The following is a 26,011-nucleotide window of genomic DNA, read 5'->3' as shown; positions in this document are numbered from 1 at the left end:
ATATCCAGAGCTTCATATTCAGATTAGATACTGAATGTGCAAAACTACACAATTACATATAATAATAAAACAAAAAAACATCAGCAGGTTGTCTAAATGACTAGTCTACTGATCAATTTTAAAGAGGCAGTTCAACCAAAAATCTAAATTCTGTCCCCGAACCTCCTCCTATGAAGTACAATACGATTTTTTTTTTTAAATGTCTCTGTGGATTTTGGTCCATACAAGGATAGTCAATGTGCTGCAATGTTGTTTTAGACCCTGTTGACATTCATTGTATGGAGAATTTTTTTTCTGATTATATTTTGTCTTTCGGAGAAGAAAGACATACAGGTTTGGAATGAAATGAGGGTAAGTGAATGATGACAGAATTTAAATGTTTTAATGAATTTTCCCTTTAAATTCTTGACTGACCTGTTCAGATGCATTTCTTTGGGGGTTGTATACAGTACATACTTTAACATATGTTCTAGCATTCAAAACAGCTAAATGGAGTGCAACACAATGGAAGAAAATGCAGGGTTTGCAGGAAATTACTTTTTTTTAACAGTCTCTTAAAAAAAGCAATGCTTTTGGTGGGACACTTCTACACTATCTGGTACTACTCATTTGACAGAGCTTTATTCAACTCTGCTTTATACAGTCATTATTCTTAATGATGTTTGGTGGTGCGAAAATGACATGCTTCAGCTTTAAATTTCAGCATTTGTGAACTACACAGGCTTGTGTCTCTTTTACTTTTGGATGTAACTCATCTTGTTAAAGGAGTTGCTTCATTGACTACTTCTATTTACCTTTGAGACTGAATGCAGTCTCTTTAGCATTCATCTCCTAATGCCCGAATAGACTGATAGAGTCAAGTTAATACTGCTCGAGAAGGTTTGCTGACCTGTGTGGGCCCCAGAGAGAGAACTCAGGACACGGGCATGCTGGGTAGGCCCATCGTACACCTCTACAACATCATTTAGAGCTGTCTGGAAGAATGCAAATTGGCTGAACACCACTGCAGAGAGATAAATAGAGACAGAGAGTGAAGATACATAACTGCATAAAAAACCTATAAATTATGCAACTGCATACAATGACTGTGCAAATGTTAATTCAATGGTAAAAGACAGAACCTAATCACACTTGTGAACCACCTGTTGTGCTCTCTAGACACACCCTGGTGCTTAGCAGAGTACATTTCCAAATGAGGGCCATAAAAAAGAAACCCTGTGTTGCAACGTTCCCCATCCCGCAGCTGTTCGAAGCCATTATGCCATGCCTACGAAAATTTGTGCCTTAATTAGCTGTGCTTTCACAACGTTTGGCCTGACCCAGAGAAATACAGGCAGGCATCTGCTAATGCAGATTCTGTAGGAACCCCAAATTGGCCAGATGACCACCTTTTATGGATCAAATAAAAGGATCCCAAGGTCAAGTAGAAGCTGCTAGGGTTATATTAGGGGATATCCAAAAATGTGTCATTATCTAGAGGCTCAAAGCCCCGAAATAAGAGCAATATGGATCAAAGTCCCTGTCAAGGAAAGTAAATTCATTCGGCTCATTCGGTCTTGCCATACTTGCAACACCTCCGGGTAGCTACTGTAATTCGGGCATGTAAGTCCAACTCCTAAATACTTGAATGGGGGAAAACTGAATCTCAAAAACTCACATTTACATAACATTCTGAATTAGCAATAAAATCTGACATGAACTGTCCCGTAGATGTTTCTTATGCTCACATGGATGTGTGGTCCAAAGTGCATGTCAGAACACACGGTTTCTACAGGAACTGGAGTTTGTAAAGGCATCTACATTGATTGTGATTGGCTCTTTATTTAGAAGAGACTTATTCTCATAACACGTGTTGCACTTTCTCTAGTAATTAATTCTAGTGAACCGTTTTGAAATATATACAGTCTTCTACATGGTGTCTACTGATATTTAATAATATGTCAAATGTATAAGCTTCAACACCTCCTCCTAACTAATCGTGACAAAACAACTCCTGAGCGACAACTCAAAGTTAACCAGAACACGTTTTGATAGGAATTTGGACAAATGAGATTGCTCTGAGACTGTGTGGGCTAACCAGCATGATGAACTGATAATAGAAACCAAACAATAGAGCAAACATAAAACAAAAGTTGCAGTTCGCAGCTGATAAGGACATGCTCCTTGATTGTAACGCTACAGAAGTTCATGGGTATCTGTGTGGTTGCAATAGTATGCTTATACACATGCTTACTTACCATAGTCTTTTGGCACAACAACCGAGTAGAGGCAAGTCCTCCCACTGCTGTAGTTTCCAGGATAACCAGGGGAGAGTACCACTCCCTCCAAGCCCGAATACTGACCACCACACGGAGCTTAGTGAGAAAGACAGCCACAGAAAGAAGGCATTAGAGACTAATTTTCCATCCTCCCCAACTCCTCTCTGCCATTCCCTCATTCAGCTGATCTTAAATTACTTTTCTTGTCTGATTCCTGAGCTGCCCGGTTAGATGTCCCTAGCCGAAGTTAAATTGCAGTGTGTTCAAAGTTTTCCTCAAGGTTACATTGCAAAGATGAGCCTTTGCTTATTTCAAAGGGAACAGCAACAAATGTGACAAACTCCAGGTCTTTGTCAAAGGAAGAACACATGGTTTCAAATGAGCACATGACATTTTTCAGATTTCCAAAAAAAGTACTTGCTGATCTTCCATTATATGCTTTTACCTATGCAAACAGGTTTTGGTTTGTTCCAGCCGGGCTTGCCGTCTCCCCCCATGATGCAGGTGAGTGTGGCGTCTCCCTCCAGCGTATAGCCATTGTCACAGTAATAGGTGACAGTTGCGCCCAATTTCAACTCGGTACCAACACGAGTACCATTACGCACCAGCCCTGGCTCAAAGCATGACTCCCTGGGATTTTCTGTTGAGGAAAAGAAACACAAAGTATTGGGAGAGGGATAAAGAAGGAGAGAGAGCGAGAGATGGTGATTTATGGCTATTTGTGTAAGACTGATAATCCAGCGCGCACAGGGACCTGCAAGTAAAGATTTGCTTTGTTAGTAACTAATTTTGAGTCATTCACCAAGTGGCTTTGATTTGATTAGAAACTACAATGTAAGGCATGTTTTAAAATTAAGCCATGCAAATCATATGCTAAACAAAACATCTGTAAAAATGTGTGTCTTCTGTTCTATGTGTGTCCTTCTCATAAATGATGCTGCAAGCATAACAATCACATGGATTTTTCACAGTAACAAACATATGAATAATAATGAATTCATATAATTAATCATTATTATATGAATAATAATATTTATTTGTAGTAATAATTGCCGTCTCATTTCAAAGGCCGAGCACTTCTGGACATTGCATGTGTTGGCCACAATGTTTTTGTGGCTGTCTCCTTTTAGAAAAACAACTATTACATTCCAAAGTAAGAAATAAATGACAATAATTTACGACTCTGAATTTCATAATGGTTATTTTTCTAAAATGAGACATCCTTGATGACGATCTGCGCCTGATAAATTCAACCTCCGCAGAGCGTAGCCTTTCAAATTAACACAGCTAATAAATCATCATTGTAATATTTTGTATACAATTCATTCCATTATAAATGTTTTTACTGTCACTTTTGATGCATTTAGTGTGCTTGCTTTCAAAAAGAAAATCTTACTGGTCCCAAACCTTTGAATGTATATGTGTACTGTATATATACATAAATATGGATGCTGCTGGTGTAGTTTCTTTCCAGGTTTTTTCCACAAAAAAAGAAATAATTAAAAATAAGTTGAATTGTTTCTCAAAATACTCTCAATTAAGACTCCTATGAGCTAAAGACAGAAGAATAGAGACACTGGAGGCTCTTTGTGTGAATAAGTGTAATTCAAAGATGCTTAAAATGAGCGCACCCTGATCACCAATTCACAATCCAGAAATATGCTACAGCAACCTACATGCCCCGTGGAGCATGAACAGTGACCCACGACAGATTAAAACTGACACTGGGCTAGATCAGGTCTGCTGACTACACAAAACAGTCCATCACCCAGCAGGACATGTGTATGGCACACACCGCATCCTTTGGCCAAAATTAGAAATCAATCATTCTTACAACACATCTGCATCGCACAGCAAAAAATGGGTTGCAAGCAGTTCTAGTTGAAATATTACTTCCTAACATAGTTACACTGCATTGTTCGTGCTGATGCCCATGCCCTTCATGGACCAATAGCACTAGCACGTCAAAACAAGACGTAATCTGTTTACTGGGGTCGGCGCTAAAGACAGTCCACAACTTAATCTTCCTACACCGGGCTCCAAACAATACCAGTGCGAAACGGGCAGTAATTAAGAGTGGACCACAGCCAACCTTAAGTTCTAGCTCAGGTGTCCACTGATGAGGCTGCGTATGAGAGAGTGTGTGTGTGTGTGTGGGCGAGGATGTGTTTGTGAATTTTGACATGACAAATGTTTGAGCTGGCAGGGAACAGTTCGGACGGGCAATGGAGAGTGTATGTGTGTGTGGGGTTTATTTAACTGTCGGTCAAGTGTGCAGAGCCTTGGCCCACATATTGCACCTCAGAGGCCAATCAGACGCGGTAGGAAGTCTGTGTGAAGCTGATTGGTCTGTAAAGAGGTTGACAGCACCTGAAGCTTGTTCCAACAGCAGCAGCACGCACAGATGAACCAACGTGACCCTGTGCCAGACTGGCTATGCTAACACTTCTGTCCGGGTTAAGCTGAAATAAACACTTTTTATGTATTTATGATTTGCTTCTACATTATTAGTTTATACTAATTCATTGTGAGGAGACTGGGGTCTGGAACTGGAGCTTTTGAAGTGCCACACACTGTGTCCATCTGCTGCACCAGATTGAGAGAATACTGTTCCTCATTCACCAAGCCCAACAGAGGGTGATCTAAAGAGCGTGGTCTCTCATGCTCTGACCGTTGCATGCCAGCAACGGCCATGAGTAGGTAGTGTTCTAGTCTAGTTAACTTTAAGTTCATTGACAGAGACTCAAAAAAAGCATTTATAACAAAAATAAAATAAGTAAAGTAATAGTTGTAGTTGTTTTTCTGATGTACAAGTACTAATTTTGGACCTTGTTGTGTTTGATCAGATGTGTCATTTGGAAATGGAAAATTAGGGTCATTCTGATACCATTATTTGACCAAATTATCATGCAATAGAAGACTCAGGGGCTGTATTGCATGCCTACAAAATGGAAACGGATATAAATGATTCCTCCCAACACAAGGGAGCAACATACCAGTGTACTGCAGGACAAATCCATTGCTGCTAAGTGAGGCGTCACTGCGGAAGGCAAGGAAGAGTGTGTTGGAGCTGCTCTCAATACGCTCAGGGACGTCAGTGCCATAAAAGCTGCCCAGCAGCGGGCTGAGAGAATCAGGCCCATCGTAGATGTGCAGGAAGTCGTAGCTCGGCTCTAGACTAAAGCTGACGGGAAGAAGAAACAGTTCAGAAACGGGAAGTGTTTGAATATTAGATGAAAACTCTAACTCAAAATTAGATATGTTGCCTTGGTATTTAACTGTAATAAAGTAATAAAATTAAAACTGAAAAAAATAAATGAAAAAATAATCTACACACACACACACACACACTGGACATGTGAAATTAAAAATATAAATGAATACATTAATAGTATATACATAATACTTAAATAACATTGCATATCTATGTATTGTAGTAATGCATCTATTATCACCTACAGGAAATAGGGGACTTTAGTCTTATAAACCAGTCTTACTGATTGAAAGTGAGTGATATGATGTGGTCCGGCGTTACTGTTACTGTCCAGTCACATTCTCTGCCGTGAGGATAGGGCTCTGGGTATTCAGGGGACAGGATCAGTCCACTGGGACCAGTCAGATTCCCTCCACATGGAGCTGCAGCACAATGAAAGGGAGAGAAAAACGCTAAAATGTCTTTCATCTAGAACATTGGTTCCCAACCATGGGTCCAGGGCCCACTAGGGGCCTCAGCAAACTTTCATGGGGGCCTCAAGATGACTTCAGATTATTTAAAATAAGACTAAACAAGCAACAATGTGTTAGTTCACCCAAAAATTAAACGATTTGTCATCATTTACTCACCCTCAAGACTTTTGTTTTTCTTCGAAACACAAATTAAGGTATTTTAATGAAATCTGAGAGATTTCTGTCCCTCCATTGAAAGTCCACACAACTACAACTTTTGACGCTTCAAAAAGTTCATATGGAAATTTTAAAACAAATCCACATCAGTAGTGGGAAACTTAAGCTCAAGCACATTCTCTTGATGTGCAAAAAACAAAAAGGTTCATTTTTGTGTTACGCAGCACGTTTGAGCTTCCGCAAGAAGAACGATGATTGCTCTCGCACATTGAGCAGGTTTGGTGGAGCTTCTGTTGATGTTTGCTGATCAATGTTTAAATGTGAATAAAAGCTTAAATTCAATCTGTTCATCATATAAAGCGATCGAGTCTCTTCAGAAACTTTGGAGTAAACCGCTCAATATATATGGATTAGTTTTACAATCTGTTTATGAACTTTCTGAAGCAAAAAACTGTTAGTTGTGGACTGTCAATGGAGGGACAGAAAGCTCTCAGATTCCATTTAAAAAATCTTTATTTGTGTTTTGAAGATGAATGAAAGTCTTACAGGTTTGGAACGACACGAGGGTGAGTAATTGATGGAATTTTTAAAATATTTTTGGGTGAACTAATCCTTTAAAATAAATAAATAAATAAAAAACATTAAAAATCAATCTATTCCCTTTTGACCCCCTTGACAACTAATTTTCATTGATGACCCAGGAAACCCACAGCCTTGAAAAAACTTGATAAATGGGGGAAACCTGGAACGCTCATGGGATTTTTTAATTTATTTTTTTCTAAAGAATATCATAAACAAACAATGAAGTCATGTGCTCAACTCTTGGTCCAATGTCAGGTATTTTACCAGGAACAAGCAAACCTCTCCAGGGTTTTGCCTGTGGTCCAGGGAAACATTCACACTCTAATTAGGTTGCCTTGTTAAATTGAACTCAATATAACTATTGTTAGTGTGGCTGTTAACAAAGTGGCTTAAATTCACAAAAGAAAACCAAATACTGAGGCCCCACATGTCCACACAAATCCTCTTCAGAGAAGTAGTGTGATGAAATCTTTATACTCTAGCTGGTGCAAGAGAATAGATGGTAAACAGCTGGTCAAGTCCAGCGGAAATAATAATAATAAGGATAGCTTTGCTGTACTACATGATTCATTATCTCATATATTAGCCCTCTCATGCAGTCAATAATGTGGTGAATATTCTTATATTTCCTGTGTATGATTTTAAAATGTATTGTGTATGTATTACATTTAAATTGGGTGCAAACTAAATCAGTGAACCAGGCCTTGAACAAAGACAACTGAAATGAATTTAAGTATGACTTAAATTGCAACCTTGAGTCTATTCAAATCTAGTTTGCGAACAAATGATTTGTTACTGTGTAACTGTGTTTTCATACCATAACTGAGTGCGTACTGTACAACGAAATACTGATACCTAGCTCATTGTATAAAGTGTTTTCTCTAGCTTTAATGTCAAAACACAAACAGTATATTAGCATTAGAATTATTAGCCATTAGTCAAATCACAGCTGTCAATATTCATTACAACTGCACTCTTGCTTGTGTGTTAATTTTAATGTCTTTATGTGAAACTAATGAGTTAGACTATCCACCTTATTTTCAGGAATTAAGTTATTTTCTTTGAAAGTGCAAGGCTTCTGATTGATTAGCCGCTATCAATAAATAGCAAGAAGAATAAAGTGCAGTAAATGGTTTTCTATTTGAGCAACATAACTGTTTATGATTACGATAATAATTAAAGTAATATGATAACAAATGCCAGTTTACAACATGGTATAGTGTGCATACCACTATTTTTGTACAACTAAAATAACTGGAAGTGACAGGCATCGCGACTGACATCGAAAGGCTTGCTCTTTTAAGATAAAACCGCCCGCTCTTATGCTGAAAATATTCTGGATAATGACTGCGTAAAGATGGAGGGATCACAGTGGAAATGTTGGTTGAGGATGGGAGTGTTTACATTTCTTAATTTGGCATGCTCATACCAGAACAGGTTGGCGGATCAGGCTGCCAGAAAAAACGGTTGTTGATCTCAGTACAGATGATCTTGGTCGCCCCCTCTAGGAGGTATCCAGGATCGCACAGGAACAGAACATTGTCCCCTGGCTCTCTGCTGTCTCCAATGCGAGTGCCATTTGTTGGAATGCCAGGATCATTACAGGAAGTGGCAGTTGAAACTGCAGAGAAAAACAAACAAGCATCCAGTCACAAAACTTAATTTAATCAATGGATTCCCTTGACCCAATATCCTAGAGTGGTTCTCAACCTTTGTGAAAATAATTATAAATAATTCAAATAATTAAATTCAATAATTCGAGAAGTTTCAATAACTGAACGTTCATCAGGGTTTAATTTTTAGAACAATTCATTCAGTTTTTTTATTTTTTTTTATTCACAAATAGCAATTTATACTCAATAAAATATTTTGAAGACTGAATGAGTTTTTAACATCTTATTCATTTATCTAACATTTCCAGGTCTAAAAATAAAAATTTTAAAATTCCCTCATACATCCGGATTTTTCAAGGCCGTGGGCAATCTGGCTCTTAAGTAAAATAACAGTTGCTGAGGGAATGAATTAAATAAGCAATAAAGTAGTTTTAGTTTACATTTTGAATGTTAAACTTTAGCTTATTTAAATTTATCTCATGGCCTCTTTGAAAGTTTGATTGGCTGAGAACCACTGTAGACTGAAAAATAGAAAGTCTGGAGTTAATAACCATTTAAGTAATCGACTGGGTTGTGGTGCTGACCTACCAGCCATTATGAATATCTAATAACTGCTGTAAACTTACATTTTCCGAGCACCCAAATGAAAGCTCAAGTCTGAACTCTTCTACACACACTAATTTATTTACCTAGCCACCCGAATCTTTGTGGTACACTCTTAAAGATGCTTTAACCCAGAAGGGCTGTTTAGAAAGTAAAATGTGAGGCTTTGGAGCTGAAATAACATGTCGTTAATGCATAATGGCATATTATTTCTTTTTACTCTCTGTGTAAAACCTTTAATGTTGTTTTTTGGGTCTCTAAGGTATCATGCAAGAAATCAGGATTCTCTGGTTGGAGTGATGGCTGATGGAGGTGGACGGGAATGGTTTCCCTGGTTACAGGCTGACAGCAGACAGAAGCACATAAACCTGGGCTTAACGGGCTTCATTTATTGTCAGTGGAGAGGTTGTGTCTGCTGGGCCGTGCTGCAGGGTGGGTGCTGTCGGAGGCTTTAGGAGAAGCTCTAAGATGGTGCTTCTCAGCTGTCATTCTGGAGCTCAAGCACTGTCTCCCACTAAGGTTTTTATCAAAACTTGTATAAAGTTTCAGAATGATACTGGATGGAAACACCAAGATGCAAAATTCAAAGTTTTTCAAAAATTTCAAAAATTTGCCAGCTTCAAAGTGCTGTATGTATTTTTTTTTTTTTTTTGTGTGTGTGTGTGTGACTGTAATAAAGCATAAAAATACCATAATATGTTTGCAGAGATTTACTTAACATGCTCATCTGTGCAACCGCCCACTTTACAGTGACCTTGAATCTGGAAGATTTTTTTTTCAGTTAATTTCTGGCTTGACATAAAAAAATAATTAAAAAAAAAATAATAAAGATGTCCAAGCCTTGAACCAAATCAAATAACTCCACAATGAATCACAACCATTCGATTCAATGCAAGAGAGCAAAACAATTATGCACTTCATATCTTTTGTGAGAAATTTCACTATTTCCCCCTTTAGAGCAAATACAGGCATTGTGAATTCCCATAATCAAGCAATCCACGCTGATCGCTGGTGAATATGTGGAGATGTGAAGTGGAATGAGAGTGAATGGAGTCCGAGTAAAACACATACCCGAGAACTGCAGAGTGAAACCTTGCTTGCTGGTGAAGAAGTCGGTTGTAAACTGCAGACTGACAGAGTTAAAGGTGCTGTGGAGGTCTGGAGGAAGTGTGGAGCCACTCAGCTCTCGAAGGAGAACCCCTCCATCCTGAGGCCCATCCCAGATGCGCAAAACATCATGCACCTCTTCTGTGTGGAAGACCAGGAAATGCAACCTGTGGAGTTAAAAATACAAACATAACATTAGACAGTCATTCTGGAAGGGAGTCGGAAGGGAGGGAGAAATGGAGAGCAATAATATCTATTCGGTGCCAAGCGGAAAGAGAAGTAATTGGAATATCACATTGTTAATTTGTACATTTTCACAAGTTTTCACTAGTTCTATAATAATAATTTGTTCTAAGATAGATTTGGGTCATTTCGAGTTGACAGACAGGAAATTAGCACTTGGATAGTACTTAATATTAAAAGGATATGAAAGGGAGTGAGACAGATAAGATAAAGAGAAAAATAAGACTCAAAAATAAGTGAAAATTAGTCGACTGACACCTGCAAAATTTCATTAAATGGGCAATTCATAAAAAGAGGAATATTAAAGAATGAGAGAAAATATCTTTTTTTAACTATAATGTAGAACATGAAGAAATGTAAGTCATTAACCTTTAAGAAACAGAAATTAAATAAGGACTTTCAAGGTGATTCATGAATGAGACATGCCACTTCCAATCTGAGGGAAACGTACTTGTTTTCTGCAACCTAAATGCCAGAACCAGGTTACTTTACTAATGCACGAGGTACTGAATACACAACTAACAAAGTGGTCTGTACAGATAATTATAACAGATTGTCTCTACAGAAATGGCTCTGTATGTTATTGCTGCAGGTACTGCAATAATAGGACATTAGGAAAACACCTCTTGAGAAAAGTATACTGCATTATGAAATACACTAAGGACAAATTGACCAACACTGCCAATTCTTTCAAATTAGAGAAATGTAAAAAAACAAACGCAAAAACCCAAATGACAAAATGGTAAAAGGGCCAAAAAGCACATCGTATAAAAAGTGCAATACACTGCAAAAATACTGAACAAAATCGAATAAACATCTTCAAAAATTAAAATTGACAAAGTACTTCTAGACAGTAGTAGACAAAGTAATCCAGTACACCATTTCTAAAGGAATGGAAGCAATGGCTTTTTTGTATACAAAAACGTCTCTGGTTACGTATGTAACCCTAGTTCCCTGAAGGGAACGAGACTCTGCATGACAACGCTTGAACGCCCCTGCGTGAGTGCGTCATGAAGCATGTATGAAATCAGTCCAATGGCGAGACGGAACGTCAAAGGCAGGTGACGTCATCGACCAGGAAACTATATAAGCACCCCAAAACACAAGCGCGTCAGCGTCTGATAAAACTGAAGCAAGTGCTCACGGGCATGCCGGGAGTATGGCAAAGACTCGCTCACAGAGGCCAAGCCCACAACCTCCATAGATCTGGGCGGGGGTGAAGTATCGACCCGCTCGCCTGAGAGAGAAGGTCCCTCCTGATCGGAATCTCCAGAGGAGAGCCGTCCAGAAGATATATTTACATTTACATTTACATTTATTCATTTAGCTGACTCTTTTATCCAAAGCGACTTACAGTTGCTATATTGTCAGAGGTCGCACGCCTCTGGAGCAACTAGGGGTTAAGTGTCTTGCTCAGGGACACATTGGTGTGTCACAGTGGATTCGACCCTGGGTCTCTCACACCAAAGGCATGTGTCTTATCCACTGCGCCATCACCACCATATTAGGTCCGCAAACCAAACTCGGGCCGGCCAGTACGGGGCTACCAACAGTAGACTGACCCCGTCCCGGCAAACCCTCTCCAGAACTCCTGGGAGCAGAGCAATCGGGGGAAATGCGTACAGGCGTGACCTCGGCCACTCCTGTACCATAGCGTCCAACCCCAGAGGGGCTGGAGGACTTAGGGAAAACCACAGTCGGCAGTGTGATGTTTCCCTGGATGCAAATAGGTCTACCTCGGCACGACCGAAATGTTTCCATACGAGCTCCACCACCTTGGGGTGGAGTCTCCATTCCCCGGGCCTCGGCCCCTGCCTCGACATGATGTCTGCCCTCTGATTTAACCCTCTAGGCGCCACGGTCGAGTTTACTCGACAAGATCGCGCACTGAATAAAACGGCCGATTTTTTTCAAATTGGGTGTCAAATTTCGTTCGACTTCCCCTCCACTGGATGGCAGCCATGTCATGCTTCACCCCCGACTCAAAAAAAACGTCATGTTTCTATAAAAAATGTTCGAGTTAGAGCGCATTGAATCAGTGCGATCAAAAGCGGAGCTAGTGTGCGAGTGAGCCATGTTATCAGAGCCTCTCCGCAATCGCGGCGACAGTATTGTGGTGGAGACTTGGTGTCTAATACAACTGGGTATGTTAGACGAGGTCGAAGTATTCATAGGACAGTTAGGAGGCAACGTGGAGGCAGGGTGAGGAGTCGCAATGACAATGACAGTAGTCCGAGCTGTGCACACTCGGCGCGCGCGCGAGGCAGATCTGGCCGCGCTGCTCGTATCATCTCACTCATGATCTGTGCCTTGCCGTGGCGTGTGAGCGTTTGAACTAAACAGGTCTTGTTTACTTGTGTTTGTATGTCATATGAATAATATATATGTGCCCCATACATGGAATCAGAGTGCCTACTGCATTTAGTAAATGGAAAATCTCTACAGCAAAAGGCCAACCACTACATGCATTGTTTCTACCATTTATTAGTAATGATTTACAGTTTGTTGACTACTTACTATATACCTGAGCATTCAGTATTGTGCAATATAGCATACAGAAGGTGATGGACATTTTGGGGGGAAAGAAGTGCTGCATTTTATCATTTAAACGTGACTTTTCATGAAAATTCTATAATCCAAGATTGCCACCACCATATGACGTCATAATATGCAAATTAGATGGGAAAATGTAATCCCTACATAAACTTTGGGTCATCCTTAATATTTCTCTAATTTACAGAAAGTCTCTATCTTTTATCACTTTTAATATATAGACTTTTGAAATTAAGATGTCAAAATTGGACATTTTAGGAAAAAATCTCTGGCGCCTAAAGGGTTAAATACCCCGGGATATAAATCGCCCTCAATGAAAGAAGCTTCCCCTGGGACCATAGAAGGATCTGGCGAGCCAGCTTGTACAACGGGCGCGAACGCAGACCCCCCTGAAGAGACCACCGATGTGTTGTCTGACTGGACAAGAACATGATGACCTCTCAGGTCTGGGAGGAAGTGTTTAAGAGCCTGAAACACCGCCAGCATTTCTAGACAATTTATATGCCATTGAAGATGATGGTCCTGCCACAGACCCTGAGCTGAGCGACCACACATGATCGCCCAACCTGCCTGTGAGAGAGGCATCTGTCGTTAGTGTTGCACAACAACACGGAGCCCCCAACACAGGACCTAGGGACAGGAACCAAGGTTCTTTCCACATAGTCAGGGCACGGAGACACCGTCGCGTGACCTTGATCTTGCGGAGCGGGTTTCCCCTCGGGGAGGACCCCTTGGTCCTGAGCCACCACTGCAGTGGTCTCATGTACAGCAGGCCGCAAGGTATAACGTTGGACGCTGCTGCCATCAGACCCAGAATTCACTGACACTCTTTTACAGTGAGTGACTGGACTAGCTTTGCCTGTTTGACGGCTAAGAGAATCGAAGCTATACGAGCAGGAGACAGACGTGCCTGCATCGTCGTCGAATCCCAAACCACGCCCAGAAAAGTGGTCCTCTGTACTGGAGAAAGCACACTCTTCTTGGCGTTAAGCTTCAACCCCAACTTTTTTATATGGGCGAGAACGACATCTCGATGCCGAATCGCCTGATGCTCCGATTGAGCCAGAATCAACCAATCGTCGATATAATTTAAAATGCGGATGCCCTGGAGTCGCAGTGGAGCCAGAGCAGCATCCAAACATTTTGTGAAAGTTCGGGGAGACAGTGCTAGGCCGAAAGGAAGAACCGATATTGGTACGCTTCGCCCCCGAAAGCGAACCTCAGGAACTTCCTGTGTTGTGGAAGGATGTAAATGTGGAAGTATGCGTCCTTTAGATCTATCGTGACAAACCAGTCCGCGGACCTGATCTGTGACACGATCTGCTTGAGAGTCAGCATCTTGAACTTGAGCTTCCCTACTGAGCGATTTAATAGGCGCAGATCTAAAATTGGACGCAACCCCCCATCCTTCTTTGGAACAATGAAATATCGGCTGTAATAACCCAAGTCTGTGCTGGGAGATAGAACTCGTTCTATAGCCCCCTTCAGCAGCAGAGTTTTCACCTCCTGTTCCATAACCAGAGCCTGCTCGGGGTCCACCACTTTGGGAAGAACCCCTCTGAAGCGTGGCGGGCGTGATCTGAACTAAATCGCGTACCCGTGCTCGATAGTCTGCAGGACCCACTGAGATATATTTGGACGGCTCTTCCAATCCGCCAAAAACTCTACTAAGGGTACCAGTCTCTCGAGACTGGCCTGTGGAATATTTTGAGTGGCAGACACAGTACCCTGTAACGGCGCACCAGCAGGGAACAACTGGTCTAACCGCTCCACACCGCTCCTCGGAGACTCCTGGGACCGTCTACGCCCCGGCACGCAGGCGGGGTTGGCAGAACGGGCCCCTGAGGGCACCGAGAGAGAACGGGCGCCGTGTACTGCGGCGAACACCGTTCTTTCTTGATGGGGACCACCCTCAGTACCCTGACGTTTGTGGCGTCAGGGCTTCTTCGACGAAGCCTTCCTGGCGAAAATAACCATCCTCAGATCGGCTTTGCCCCTGGAAGACCTCGACTGAGAGCGCCGCGCCTCGGCACAGTCTTGCTGGGGAGGAGCACGAGACGCGACGCTCCTTTTCTGTTGCGCCCTGTGTGAGGAGCTACTCAACGGCCGGGGCTGCATTTTTCGCACAGCAGCCCCGGGGACATGTACCCTGTGGGGGAGGAACTTCTGGAGCGCCGCCGCCTGCTTCTTCTCTTCCTGAAACCTCTCGATGACCGTATTTACCGAGTCACCGAAGAGGCCAGCGGTCGACAGCGGGCGTCAAGAAGGAAGGATTTCTCTTTCTCCTTCATGTTGGAAAGATTTAGCCATAAGTGCCTCTCCGTCCAGGGCTACCATAGAACGGCCTACTGATCTGGCCGTCTCCTTGGTGGCACAGAGAGAGAGATCGGCTGCCTGACGTAACTCTCTCTATACATCACCACTCATTTCCTGCCCCTCACTAATGTCTTTCAACAAATCAGCTTGATAAGCTTGTGGAATGGACATGGTGTGTAAACAAGATGCTGCCTGTCCAGCCGCCGAGTAAGCTTTGCCCACCAGAGCCAAAGTGTTTCTTAGTGGTCTGGTGGGTAACGCCGGTGTCTTGAAGGACGATGCCATGTCAGGAGAAAAGTGGCTCGCCAACACTTCCTCAGCCTTCGGCATCGCCCCATAGCCATAAGATTTAGCCTCAGAAATATTTGAATATATAGATGTTTGCTGGGTAAATATTCTGGACGAAACCGGTCTTTTCCATGATCTCAACACCTCGATGTGGAGATCAGGAAAGAATGGCAGACACCGGTCTAGAGGTGCAGCGCGAGATGCACCTCTCGCGTTCCCTAAGCGTTATCACTCAGCTCGAGTTCCCTGATAGGCAACCTAAAGTTTTTGCACCTTATTGAATTAAATTCAAGCTGGTTATTCTAAAACCCAACGGTTCAGAGGTCACTTTTCTCACACTGATCTTTAAAAATGGAAATAGAGTACATTTGTCCCAAATAATTTCCTAGACATTTGTGTGCAGAGCAATCTGGGGAACCTTCGGTAACACTTTTTTTCTTTTTCTTCAATAGTCCACTTTAAACATTCTAGAAACTACAAGTAACTTTGCAACAACATGTCAACTAACTCTCATTAGAGTATTAGTAGACTGTTTGCTTAATATCTGCAAACTCTTTGTTTTGATACTCGCTCAACAGACATTATATAAGAATAAAAGTAACTTTGCAACAACATGTAAACTTATTCTACTATCCCCAAACCCTTATTCTATAACCCTAACCTAACAGTCAACTAATACCCTAATGAGAGACACTTGACATGTAGTTGCAAAGTTACTTATAATTAGTAGAATGTCTAAAGTGGACTATTGAAATAAAGTGTAATTGAACCTTCCTTGTCCTGTGATAAATTCTAGTCCTTATAAATTATATTGAGTTGAGTAGAGCTCAAACTTGGTTTTTAGCATGTTTTTGACAAATAAACAGGAAGACATACAATAATATAATATTAATATATCTACCTTAAGGATGCTTTAAAGACGACTATCAAGGTAAAAACATCCAGGTTTAAAAATCTTTCTGTAGAACAATACAGACATTTAAAACAAAACTTGAGATACATAAGTTCATATAAACTAATCACAGTGTAACTGGAACGAATTGTAAGAGTTAAATCATCAACAGTTAGCAATTTGAAAGGAAATTATGTAAAATATTCCAGGAGCCTGCTTTTAAGAAACTCAAATCAAAGCCCTTAACCAAGGAGGCGGCGGAGAACTTTGTCACACATACACAAAAGGTCATTAACACAGACCACGCTGCATTAACACAGAATAAAAAACAAACAAACACAAAAAACAAAACAAAAAAAACAAAACAAAGAGAGACATTGGGTCGAGTAAAGCGATTCCATGCATTACTGCAGTTCTATGCTTAGTGAGCAAGAAAAAGAGATCATGTGTAAAAGCTGACCATATCAGTCATGGTTCACAGGGCTTTTACACATGGATGACTTCAGGGGCGGCATAAAAAGTATTGATGTCTCAAAAGCCAAGTTAGATGCTTAATTCTAGAAAACAAACATGCACCCCATGACTTCAGTTATGTCCATCTGCATTAGAAACCAAAAGACTATCTGCTTACTGAAAACAAAAGGGGTTTTATTGAATATGCAATCCTCCCATTTACAAACGACTGCTGTGGGGATGAACATAACGATTCCAATAGTGTTGTAGGCCATACATGTGTTGTATTTCCACTATATTGTTGCCATGACAGCGCATGACATGCATACCAGTTGCAAAAACGCTTTGGCGAAAGCCAAAAATTTAATTCACGAAAGTAAATTAGCAGAGCTTCCCTGGGTTTCCACCTCTACATGTGTGTGCGTTTCACCACCCATAAAGATGTGAGTGGGAACCATTTCTGAATCCCAGTTTCGATATAATATTGTGTGGGTTTTAGATTTCAACAAAAACGTCTATTCAGTATGAAAGACACACATAAATACACAATATACAGCAACTGTGCGAACTACAGGTATTTCACTCTGCACACAGTCTGGGTGTGAAATGAAAGAGATCAACAGTTATTTATAGCTGTGTATACAATAAAGAAAGGCCCTGCATCTAAGTGTAAAGCCCCGTTCACACTTATACCGACAAAGCAGCAGGAACTCATTCATGTTCAATGAGTCAGTGATTTCCACTGACAAGAGCGGTAGGATTCAGTGGCGAGACAATGTAGTAAAGTTTGTCTGAGTAAAGTCTATGCAAATTAGAATATATCGGGTGAATTCAGATTGAGTGGGACACATTTCCCCAGTCATTTCGAATGGCAAAAAGTGTCCCAATCAACCTGAATTCAATACACAAACACACATCCATTCATTGTATTCATTGTTAAACTAGTGACCAACAAGTACAACACGTTGTGACCTCAAGCGATAACATCATAGTCAGTGTTAAGAGAGAGAGAGAGAGACAGGAGGAGACAGCAGCGAGATGGGCAGACAGATAAAGAAAGCGGAACATTATTCAATCCAGAAGTTCTAAATGAGATTAATCAGCGTACAGTCAGAGTGCTATTACAAATCTGATAAAGAACCAAATTATTCCATCCCCCTCCACCCATTTGGCAACCCCAAGGTTTACCACACACACATTGTTGCTTTCTGTGAGGAAACGAGCACTTCAGAAACCCCCTCGGACTCCAACATCCATCGCATCACTGCCGACAGGACAGATCTGTGTCATACTAATGATAAAGCACTAATCTATGCGAGTGGCGGCTGGTTTCTCAAGGGGAAGCAGCCGCACAATAATGCACCTTTTCTGTTACAGCCAGCCAAATTCCTCTTTGCCTGTAAGACATGTGCAAGTTGATGGAACCAGCTGTATCTTAGATGCTGGTATTCTGGTGTCGCCAACGCATTCACCAGGAGTTCCTATGTTAATGAGATAATCTAGCACCAAATCAACACTAACCAACATAAACCAGCATGAAGTGTCACATCTTTCAAAATAAGTTTTTGTTATATTCGTATTGTCACCTTTTTATATTCTCAACAAAAAAAAAGTCCACACCGGACACAACCGTTGATGCAGAGGATCACACCGAGACGCGACAAACTGACCGTTGCAAATCAATTTGTCCTTCCTATGAGAAGTATACAGTAGCAAGTGCATGGAGTGCGTCATAAATAGAACAAGGCATCAGTTTACTGTCAGGGATTTGTCGTGTTGCACAACATCAGTGATAATAAAGGGTTCTATTGTCTTTTGGCGCATCGCGCCATTCATGTCTGATGTAGACACGGTGCTTGTCTACATGCTTGTCTACAAGTTGGCTTGTGGGAGCTGACCATCTGAAACTCATCCAAAACCTCTCTAAAACTCAAACAGACCACAATGACCAGGTTGTAGTCTGGTTTAACCACAAACTTATAAAAAAATTAATTAAATTTTTTTTTAAAAACCTGGTCACTGAACAAAACTATTAAATTGTTCAAACAATGGAAATACATTTGGAAGTACTAAAATAAAAAACTGAAATAAAAAATACAGCTACATATAAATACCGATATATATTAAAAACATATATGAACATTACAGTAAAACAATTACTAAAACTAAAATACAAAATATACACGGAAATCTACGAATAAAAACTCTTTTAAAATATTAATAAAAACTATATCAGTACTCCATCTCTTTCCTGCTCTAAAAAGACAAACTTGGATACATTTCCATGGTGAACATTTTTGATGGTTCTTTTTTGATGGTCATGAAGTTGATTAGGTTAGAATGGAAGATCAGTGCACAGTTTGAACTGCTCTTTTTGCTCTTTTTACTTATTTCTTCTTCACATACTCTTTCATCATCTTTAATTTTTAATCAGACTAGAACATATTCTGTGCTGATTCAGGCTTCTTTATGATGGCTAAACCAGACTAAAATGTATACTGATCAAAATTGATCTGTTTAGAGGCTTTTCAGAGCCAGGTTAAACAACCTGAATCCAGTTGCAAAACATTTTTAATGGGATATTGGCAAAAGACAATATTTTGAAGAATGTTTTAACTGTTTTTGTTAACACATTGAATACTTTCATTGTATGGACATTTTTGAGACATTTTCCAAAATACTTGTTTTTGCGTTCAACAGCAAAAAAGAACGTCACATAGGTTTTGAAATGGCATGATGGTGCGGAAATTATGACAGAATTTCCAAAGTAAAATACAGCTTTTCTTAAGCTTAAGGGGTTTCTTTGAACTTAGCACCGGTCGTGATGCTTGGCTAATTAACCTCAGTTTCAGGCACTGATATTGAGAGGAGAACGAGGGTCTTGCCTGAACAAACATCATCCTGGTACAGCTAATCCATACGCAGCTATCGTTAACTAATCCTCATGTTCCTTTTTTATTTATTGAAATGCGTTTTACTCTTTCATCTATCTTTTCCTGTTTCTCTCTCTATTGCTCAACAACTCTTTCATGTAATCCTCACTGATGTGATGGCGGTTGGTAGGGTTGTGGGAAGCGTTGGCAGGAGAGTGGGTGGTTACAGTCTGTCAGATTTGCATGTTAAACACAAAGGAGAAGTGGAGGGAGATGAAAGACTAAACCCAACAAGGTTTGATTTGTTCCCCTAAAACCATGCAAAATGCAGAGGTCATCTGCATCTCAAGAGATGGAAAAATACTTTTGATCTCAACAGAGGTCATCCAAAACCTGATTTGCTAACTCTTTTCTTTTCCAAAACTTAAAAACAAGCACAAGACTGAGCCAAGACTCCTGTCCTTCAAAATTAAACAACTAAAACCACCATTTTGAAGAGGATAACAAGAGGTAAGCAGTGTGTTGCACGCATCTTTAAGAAACAAAGTGCTTCAATTAGATGTCAAAGGAAGTGCCAAAGAGAGGAGAGGAAGAAAGGTGAATGGAGAGAAGAGCCGTGTCATATGAATACCAAACAGCGCCGCTACCCCGGGAGTCTCGCCGCGTTCCTGCTGCAATGACTTGGCAGACAGGGAGCGACGTGTGCTTTGTGAATGCATGTCTGTGGATGCATTTATTTGTTTATTCGCTTAACCAGGCAAGTCACTTGGGAACAAAATCTACATGGATGATATAGCAAGGACGGTGTTAATTATCCTGATGGGGGAAAAGCAAATCAATAATAAAATAATGAAAAGAGCATTTGAAAACGTACACAACATAAAAAAAAAAAGATATTAACATAAATAAGACGGTAATCTGTGATTACTGAGATACATATCTAATGATTGTTAAGAACGTGAGAAGCATTTGCATGTGTTTGTGAAAATGTCCATTATACTTGAAAGCTGGGTGAGACATTTATAGTTTCTATTTAAACTCCTTCCAGTCACTTTTTGAATATTAAGCAACCAGTGTAGGATCTGGTATAACTAGAGAAAAATCAAGTAAACAATGTAGCATTTTTGTAAATAATGTGTGGACAGTAGTGTTTGGAGATGGGGTAAATATTGCGTGCAAAGATGTCCTGTCTAAGGTGGACAGATTTGAATTGAATTTGCATCCTGAAGAAAATACCAGTGCTTACTAGAAAGTAAAGGTGGTTAGTTATGTATGAAGCAAGACAAATAAAAGCATTGTGGATGACAATCAAATTAAATTTATTACATATATAATTAACACCTATACATACACATTCATCTATCTATCTATCTATCTATCTATCTATCTATCTATCTATCTATCTATCTATCTATCTATCTATCTATCTATCTATCTATCTATCTATCTATCTATCTATCTATCTATCTATCTATCTATCTATCTATCAAAAAATTGTTTGCACAAATGTGTGAACTGTTTGCATAATCATAGATAATTTAGTTTTTCCACTAGGAATTACACTGTTAAACATAATTATTTTAAAAACAATGTAAATAATGTAGAATGATGGCTTCAATTAAATTAAAGCATTGATTACCTCACAGTAGGTCTGTTTTGAACGGGTTACAAGTAAAAAAAAATCAATAAATCAATCTCCCTATGTTATACTATGCTATGCTGTTAGATACGGAATTTTTACTTCCAGAACCGGATTGTTGCCCTCTAATACAATGATGCCATCCCTTGCGGTTAGATCATTGTAAGTCAACAGGAGATTCTGAAGATGAAAATAAAATGATGTCAGAATATCAATAAAGTGCTGCGTTGCAATCACTACAATGATGGTTCTCATCTCTCATTGCAGCAGAGTATAGAACATCAAGCCGTTCAAGGGCACCTTTATGCACATAATCTGTGCAGGACATCTCCATTATCCCAGATGGGTATGACTGCAATTTTGATGGAAGCTATTTGATTGAAGGAGAGGGCATGTTTTGATTGTGGTTAAAAAAAAACCCAAAAAACAACAACAACTGAAATACTATTATTTGAATTTAAAGAACGGGGGAAATGCCAGATTCAATCCCAGACCATGACCTGTTTGTCTAAGAGCCAGGCTGGCCATTTTAATGAACTGAAATAGAGAAAGTGATTCATTTATTGCATCATTCATGTAGCATAAGAAGCAGTTTTCCAGAGCAATGGAAGTCTGGGAGAAGACGATTTCAAAAGGTCTCAAAGTCAAGGCCACAAGATCAAGACTCAAACTCTGCTAGCGTCTCCATAAGTATTCAACTCTATCTTCAACATCAGAAACACATTCTTGAAAAAAAAAAAAAAAAAATTCATCAGAGAGGCCATGCTTGTTGGCTAGCTTCACAAGTTAACTTCTGCTGATGAATAGTATGGCTATGCTAGACCTGCTAGATCAGCACCAAACCAACAATAACCAGCACAAAACAGCCTAGAAATTCGTAGTCTGCATTTGTTAGTCTGGAAATAAATAAATAAATAAATACAGAATGTAATTCATTATATAACACCAACAATTTATTAAAAAAAAAAAAAAAAACTTCATTTAGAGTAGAATATGGAGGGCGGAAGTAGCTGATGCATTAATGATTATTTATCTTTATCTGCAGTGTAGGCAGGTTGGATAGGTGTAAGGCACAGGACTCAGTCTGATTCAGCAAATGTGAGGCCACCTTAAAAACAAATGCACAGCACTTTCTACCCACAATGCACGGTCTCCTCCCTTTAACGCTGTCAGCCATCCCCACTGCAAAGTGCTCCCATGAGAACACCGGCAGAAGAACCATCCGGGTGTTTATCCTCAGATTACTCTCGGTGCGCGTGAGCACATTTCCTCCATTTAGCAAAGTATTGGATTTTGGGGTACATTAACCTTTTAGAAAAATTGTGAGTTTCAAACTTTGACAGTTTGTATATTGAGAGTAATGACCAAGCAGACATTGCAAGTGAGACGGCACAATTTCACAGCTCATTAATAATTAGCCTCATTAATTGATTGATCAACTCTAGACTCTTCGGGGGTCTTTCTCTCCCCTGTGTCGGTCCAACCTGCTGATAAAAAAGATTATCAGATCATTTATGCATAGGCTTTCTAGGCACTTGCATATGCTCTCATGTCCGGGGGGCAATTACAATGTGGAGAATTTTTTTTTCATTATTATTATTATTAATATTTCACTCTAAAATTCCTTCTAAAACTCTGTACGACAATTATTTTATAAATGAATACAATTTATAATATTGTTGCTGTCAGGCAGAAGCTAGTCTCTCCACATTTTGTCATTTTTATATATTTTTTTCCATAAATCATTACTATTGGTCACTCTTTACATCTGCCTGTGGGTTTTGCAAATATTTAACCAATGAAAAAATTTGAAAAGAGCTTGTGATTAAACCTCGTAACTCCATTGGATCCTCAAACTGTCCACCCTGCCTCTATTGTGAATTATGTAGTTTGGACCAGTGTTGCCAAGTCAATTGGGCTACTTTTATACTGTTGCCACATTTTTGTTGTTGTTGTTTTTTATTACCGTGGTCGTTGTTCTGGTGCTGGTCTAGCTGATGGAACAACGTAATGATGATTATTATTAGCATCTTGGCTAGTCAAGCTGGTCGATGTTGCTGATTAAGCTACTGAAGAAGCACACAGTGATGCCAGTGGTGCTGGAGGCAGAATTATTATTCCCAGCATACACCACAGCATGAATAAATAATGCAAAAAACTGCTGTTCTGTTTTATTTGCACTGGATTGTGGTTGTGATTAAAGTGTGACTGCAACCCTGGCCTTAAATATGATGTTAAGCATCCCACAAGCCAAGACATCGACAATTGTGTTACCCTGAGCTCCCAAAACTACATTTTTTACTAACTTATATTAATTAAAAACAGAATACCCTACTGACAAACCAACAACTTTCCCACTGTGATATTAATTTCATTATTGTTGCTGTGTGAGAAATAACTATTCTAAAAGTGAGAAGTGAGCGTATCAGTGAGAAGTAGGGGTAAGGAGGAGGGCATTCCTTTATGTACAGACTAAAAATTAATTAAAATGGTAATACATTCATTTTAGTTTGATCTATGATATATCATAACTTTAAAAACCCTTATGCCCTGCCTTTATTGAAAAGGGAAGGGAAGAGAAGAGTAAACTTTGACAAGATGGAAACAAGAAGAGAACAGGGCTAATTTATGACTTGAAGGCTTTAGAGGAAGAGAAAAAGAGGTTGATAAAACAGCAGAATAGGGAAGAGGGACCCCAGCTTCCGTTAATTCCTCAGATTTCTTTCGTGACTGCAGATGAGCCTCGAGCGTGACAGTACGATCCTTTGAGCTTCGACTCGAATGTTCCAAACCAGCTCTGGAACAGGAGGCTTAACCGATGTCTAATCCCACATGGATGAGGACATTTGGGGCTAGGCGGTATATCTTTCTGTGTGTGTTTGTGTGAAGAGGCTGCTGAAAGTAATTATCACCTTTGCCAGACAAAGGCATCTCAGAGGTGGAGATGTGTCTGTGATGAAAGAACATTGAAATATCACCAACACCCCATGTGTCATGAAACCACAAAGTGTGTCCCTCCTCGTCAGCGTCCTGCCACATCATACAACCATCCCAGTCCACCCTTACACATCCTTTTATGTCTCTACAATCAGACTTTTCCATCAGCCCCTTTGGATAAGGAAGTCCACAAGGACAGGACAGCTGGAGCTGGGTGGTATCACAGTATACACCCTGTGACAGTACAAGTGTATCACCCATTATATAGAGATATATAGCGCTTATACTGAGCTATATTAAATTAAAACAAAATTTGTCAAGCTGAAAAATATAGCACACACTCCAAAGTGTGTTGGGGGCAACAAGATAAGATATCTTTGAAGTCCACTTACACTTCATTCCAAACAATTAAAATGACAAATACAAACTCAGACCACTCCACAAGAAATGTAAGACTATATCAACTGGATGCTCAAAATTGATTGGGTGAATGGATGCTTTATTGTACACGTAAGTTAATTGCAGTTCTAAACTAATGTGCTGCTGCAATGTAACACACACACATATAGACAGCAGCTCGCAAATCACACGCAGATCGTGTGCGCACAGAAATATTCAGTAGTTGTTCTGTGACTTAACAATAAAATATCAATAAACTGAAACATTCTCGCATATATTTACAAATAACTAAAGTAGGACTGTATCACACAACATTTTTGACAGTGTTTTTGATCAAATAAATTCACTTTTGGTGAGCATAAGAGAGAAGAACATGAAAAACCAACCCCAACGTTTTATTGGTTGTTTATGAGTATTTATATATAACTTATATTTAATTATAATTGTATTTATATTTAATATAATAATATAATTTATAGATTTATTTTGTGAGGTAAAATAAGTGTTATATAAGAGTTATATACTGATTTTGGTCATATGCCAAAGGACATAATCTGAAACTTATTGCATTGCAAATGATCTTGAATAATTGATTGCTCAAGATGAGATCAAAGAAAAGTATGTGCATACTTTACACAGGGGAACTAGGTCTGAGACTGGAAGGGGCCTGATCTATTAATTATCCTGTGCCTGTGGAAGGGGATCGCATAATAACACTTGCAGAGACATACATGAAGAGGACAAACACACACATTCTAACACCTCATTATATGACCTGCGATACTCATATGTGATCATATAGTTGTACTAGATATACTTAAATGAACATCACACACACATGCACACTGTAACAGCTGTTTCCTGTTGACAAACAAGCTTTTTAGAAATACTTTCTGCTGATTGGAACATGATTTCCAACTAATATGATTTTAAATAACTCACACACTCCTTTACATGCTCAAGCTCACACATGTTTACTTAGCTAACACGTTTTTGTGGTAAACACTTCTGATGTCTTCATATTGTACTAGATGTGGTTGCTAGCCAATAAAGGCGAACCTGACTGTACATAGGATGTTATGCAGCTTTTTTTTGAAGAGGTACCCAGTAAGGGATCTCAAGTTTGCGCTTTTAGGGAGGAATGATAGTGCACTATTATGAAGGTAAAAAAAAAAACACTAATATCTTCCTGCCCTAGTTTCTTGCTGTCATTGTTGTAAGGTTGCTGCGGTTGAAATCTCTCCGCAATGACATTGCACATTTATATATATATATATATATATATATATATATATATATATATATATATATATATATGAAGCAATTTTAGCTGGGCATAGAAAAATTGTCTCGCAAGTTTTCTGATCGTCTGAAACTATATCAAGCGATTATCAGGCGATAATGATCGACAG

General features: G+C 39.7%; 1 protein-coding gene across 2 annotated transcripts in view; it reads right to left on the bottom strand.

The window, feature by feature from the left end:
• The window catches only part of csmd2 (CUB and Sushi multiple domains 2), a 364,863-nt gene that overhangs the window by 91,095 nt on the left and 247,757 nt on the right, over positions 1–26,011 (bottom strand). For both annotated transcript variants that reach the window (XM_077196124.1, XM_077196123.1), the window contains 7 exons: positions 9,971–10,173; positions 8,113–8,304; positions 5,756–5,894; positions 5,255–5,442; positions 2,704–2,898; positions 2,238–2,354; positions 890–1,003 (listed from right to left, as the gene is read on the bottom strand). In XM_077196124.1, the coding sequence (XP_077052239.1) occupies positions 890–1,003; positions 2,238–2,354; positions 2,704–2,898; positions 5,255–5,442; positions 5,756–5,894; positions 8,113–8,304; positions 9,971–10,173 (1,148 nt within the window). The remainder of the gene's footprint in view (positions 1–889; positions 1,004–2,237; positions 2,355–2,703; positions 2,899–5,254; positions 5,443–5,755; positions 5,895–8,112; positions 8,305–9,970; positions 10,174–26,011) is intronic.

Source organism: Siphateles boraxobius, unplaced genomic scaffold, assembly GCF_051911475.1.
Source record: "Siphateles boraxobius isolate OS27281-9 unplaced genomic scaffold, OSU_SipBor_1 35, whole genome shotgun sequence".
Classification (NCBI taxonomy): Eukaryota; Metazoa; Chordata; class Actinopteri; order Cypriniformes; family Leuciscidae; genus Siphateles; species Siphateles boraxobius.
This window is presented reverse-complemented; position numbering and strand designations above follow the sequence as displayed.